The sequence below is a fragment of the Lutra lutra genome, chromosome 8 (genome assembly GCF_902655055.1).
Source record: "Lutra lutra chromosome 8, mLutLut1.2, whole genome shotgun sequence".
Taxonomy (NCBI): Eukaryota; Metazoa; Chordata; class Mammalia; order Carnivora; family Mustelidae; genus Lutra; species Lutra lutra.
In genome coordinates, this window is record NC_062285.1 from 59,721,437 (window position 1) to 59,725,045 (window position 3,609).

Consider the following 3,609-nt stretch of genomic DNA (forward strand, 5'->3'; position numbering starts at 1 on the left):
AATCCTTTTGATGATGAAACACTTTACTGAATTATACAGTAATAAATTGATATTGTGAAATTGATACTGTATTTTTTTTTCAGAGTCTCACATAATCTTAGTTTTTCTTTTTTCTAACTTTATGTCTCAGTTAAACAAAACATTATTCAGGTTTAACGAGTTCACAGAACAGCTGTATTTAGGCAACTGGTTGGCTTGATTCCTTGCCCTTGGCAGGCCAGGGCATGGTGAGGGCAACAGCTTTTATATTCTATGGTCTTAACCTGAAATTACACTTAGTAGTAAAAAAGTTTTTTCAACATTGATTTTTATAAGGATGAGTGGGGATCTCTTAGGTATGGTCTTTGGAACATCTGAGTGATGCAATGACCCTTAATCATTAATTCTAAACTCTTCTGAGTCTAGTGGGAGTTGAAAGTAGACTGGCCAAAGGGGCATTTGCCTGGCTTCCCAAGCAGGAAAAGAGTAGTTTTCAAATGATACTCTAAGGGCTATGTCTTCCCTTTGGGATTTCTCAGGCAAAATCAAGTCTGGTCAAATTTGATGTGTAAAAGTGATTTATTATCAAAAAAGTAAAAGGCTAAAAAGGTTAACAAGCACAGTCCTTTGCCTAAACTGTCTATTCAAATCCCTTTGCTTTCTGTATGTATTTAGAGTCTGATACTGCACCCTGTTATACTTTAATACTCCCATTTGTGTAAAAGTTTATTATAGTCTTAATTACAGATAAACATATTATAGTCTTAAGTACAAATAGTCTTAAGCACAAATAGACTGTTACACAAGTCAAAATTTTCATTTATTTATTTACAGTGAACTATTAGGTTTTCAGTCAAACTAGTCTGTTCTGGCATCATATTTTCCCCCACTGTTACTTATCAAATAAATAAGCAAGGAAACACAATTCAAGGATGTTTAGAATAATCAAGAAGACTTTTTTTAAAAAGAATGTTTGCTTTCTTTGTTAATCTATATGTATTTTAAAGTATTTTGTTTTTAGTTATTGTTATGATCATAACATTTATTCACACACATATGCAAGAAATTATACATATATGAATGAGCATAGGTAAGGGTTCCATAGAAAGATTATAGAAAGAAACAACAGGATTTGGGAAGTTTTTTGTGTCTGTCCACTGGCCCAATATATGAACTCACTTCTTCAGCATCCTCAGTTCCTTTTGCCTATATCCAAGGACCACCCAGTTGAAGTTTGTTATTCTCCTTCTACTTAGCTGAAGTCTATTACTATTTTTACTCAACCACCCAGAATCTTCACTTAAGAGTAAAGTATGGGTTTCATTGCCTTTTCCTAAACTAAATTACTAATAATAACTGAACATATACATATTTTACTAATAAGAAGATCAAAGTAAATATTTGGGGAGTACATGAGAATGATGAATCAACACTTTAATGACCACATTTTCTGAACTGAGACACTTATTTAACCCATGTTTCCTTCTATTTAGACTAAAGTAACAACTTTCTAATACCTCTATGTTCTTTTTTTTGCACTGCTTGCTTATCTCATAACATCTGACATAATATAGACCTAGAAAGTTTTTATTAAAGTCAACTTACACAATGTGTGGTTAGTGTCATATTATCCTAATTTCCTATTATCCTCTAGCTTCTCTTTTTTCACCTGGAACATGGCAAATAAGTTCCCAGTGTCCTCACAGCTGCCTTCACCTCCTTGTTCTTGAGGCTGTAAATGAGAGGATTCAGCATGGGGGTGATCACACTATATTGCACAGAGAAGATCAGCTCTAGGGGGGATCCTGAGGTTGGCATGAGATAGCGGAGAAACCCTGAGCAATAAAAGAAGATCACTGCTGTAAGGTGAGAGGAGCAGGTAGAGAAGGCCTTCTTTCTCCCTGAGGTGGAGCTGATGCTCAGGATGGTAGAGACAATGCAGGCATAGGATAAGATGATTAGAAATAAGGTCCCAAACCCATGAAGTAGGGTGGAGCAGAACAGCACTATGAGGTTGATGGAGATATCAGAGCAAGACACGGGAAAGAGGGAGGGTACCTCACAGCTGTAGTGGCTGATGATATGGCTCTCACAGAAGTCCATGTTGGTAGCTAGGAGGATGTTGATAAGTGCATTAAAAAAACCCAAGCCCCATGAGCCCAACACAAGTTGCACACAAAACTCTTTCCTCATCATCTGTCCATAGAGCAGAGGGTGGCAGATGGCGGCGTAGCGGTCATAGGCCATCACTGAGAGAAGAAAGCCCTCAGTCCCTGCAGTGATAAACACAAAGAAACTTTGAGCCAGGCAACCCCTTACTGAGATGGTTTTTATCTTTGATAGGAGGTCTCTCAGCATCCTGGGCACAGTAACTGAAGATAAACAAAGATCTAGGAAAGAGAGGTGACTGAGGAAAAAGTACATGGGTGTGTGGAGGTGAGAGTCAGCCCTGATCACCAGCAGCATCATCAGGTTCCCCAAGATGGTCAGGAGGTAAATGTACAGGAACAGCACAAAGAGCAGAGTCTGGACCTGGGGGTTTGTAGACAGCCCAAGAAGGAGGAATTCAGTGATGGTGCTGTGGTTCCCCAAGGCCATTTATGAAGGCTGTTTCCTAAAAATTACATGAAAAATCATGGCAGTGAAGTTTCTTCCATCCTCCAGTCAGATTTTACCTGGCATCGATACACTCTTATTATCACTATTAATTAGCAAATAAATATTTGACTTCTACACTAGGCCATAGTTTTATGTCACTCACTTTAAAGGTAATGGGGAAAAGGCATGGTCTCTTTTGTTAAAGGTCCTACTTCAGTGAGATATGTATGTAAAGACAGGCAATTAGAAACCATGGTGATGGTGCAATGGCAGTTCTAAAGATCAGTTTTGGAAGATTCAGTAATGAGTTAATACTGAGGTATGTGGACCAAGATTTTAAGAAAATGAAACTTCCTCTAAAGAGAAGTGTAAATTGAGAGAAAAGTATGCTCAAAGGTCAAGAATTAGGAAACTGAATAGTTCTTCATAGTTGGACCCTAGAGTATGAGTGAGCAGCATAGGTAGTCACAGTTAAGCATCAGCCCAGTTCATCCCAGCTCTACTGTTAATTAACTGTGAGACCTTGTACAAATGACTTAACTGTTCTGGACCTCAGTTTTCCTGTCTGTAATATGAGGTCATAACAGTACCAATCTAATACAGTTTTTGCAAGGATAAATATGATATAAGTAAAGTATTCAGAAAAATATCTACACAGAAAGCTCATCTATTATTTTTACCAGTGTCATTACCATGGGCTACAACTGTAGGCAGAAGTCAGATAGTAAATCACTCTTAGAGGATGTTGCACTATCAGGAATTAAGTTTTTGCTGCAACAATCACTGAACTTGTTGTTTCCTAAAGGCCTAAAGGAGGTGTAAGAAAATCATGCAGAGATCACTAAGGTGGCTTAACACTGACATTTTGAAATCATTTTGGTATGGTTCCCTTCCAAAGCTTAATTATTTTATAATCTCAAGGGCAATTTCACTCAGAAGGGGAGGGTATTGTGACTGTTTTCAAAAAGAAGAGCTGCCATAAATGAGACAAGAAGTATTAGGGACTCTAGGTGTATGGTACTTGTACTTACA

At 37.7% G+C, this 3,609-nt stretch overlaps 1 protein-coding gene across 1 annotated transcript; it reads right to left on the reverse strand.

Annotated features, from left to right (window-relative positions):
- Positions 1 to 1,644: 1,644 nt before the first annotated feature.
- On the reverse strand, positions 1,645 to 2,577 carry LOC125107306 (olfactory receptor 8S1-like). Its single transcript, XM_047742260.1, has one exon. It carries the CDS (start codon positions 2,575 to 2,577, stop codon positions 1,645 to 1,647), a length of 933 nt encoding a protein of 310 aa, XP_047598216.1.
- Between the last annotated feature and the right edge of the window lie 1,032 nt (positions 2,578 to 3,609).

Excerpts from the sequence above, each read along its gene's own strand:
- LOC125107306 (XM_047742260.1), bottom strand. The coding sequence starts at position 2,577 with ATGGCCTTGGGGAACCACAGCACCATCACTGAATTCCTCCTTCTTGGG.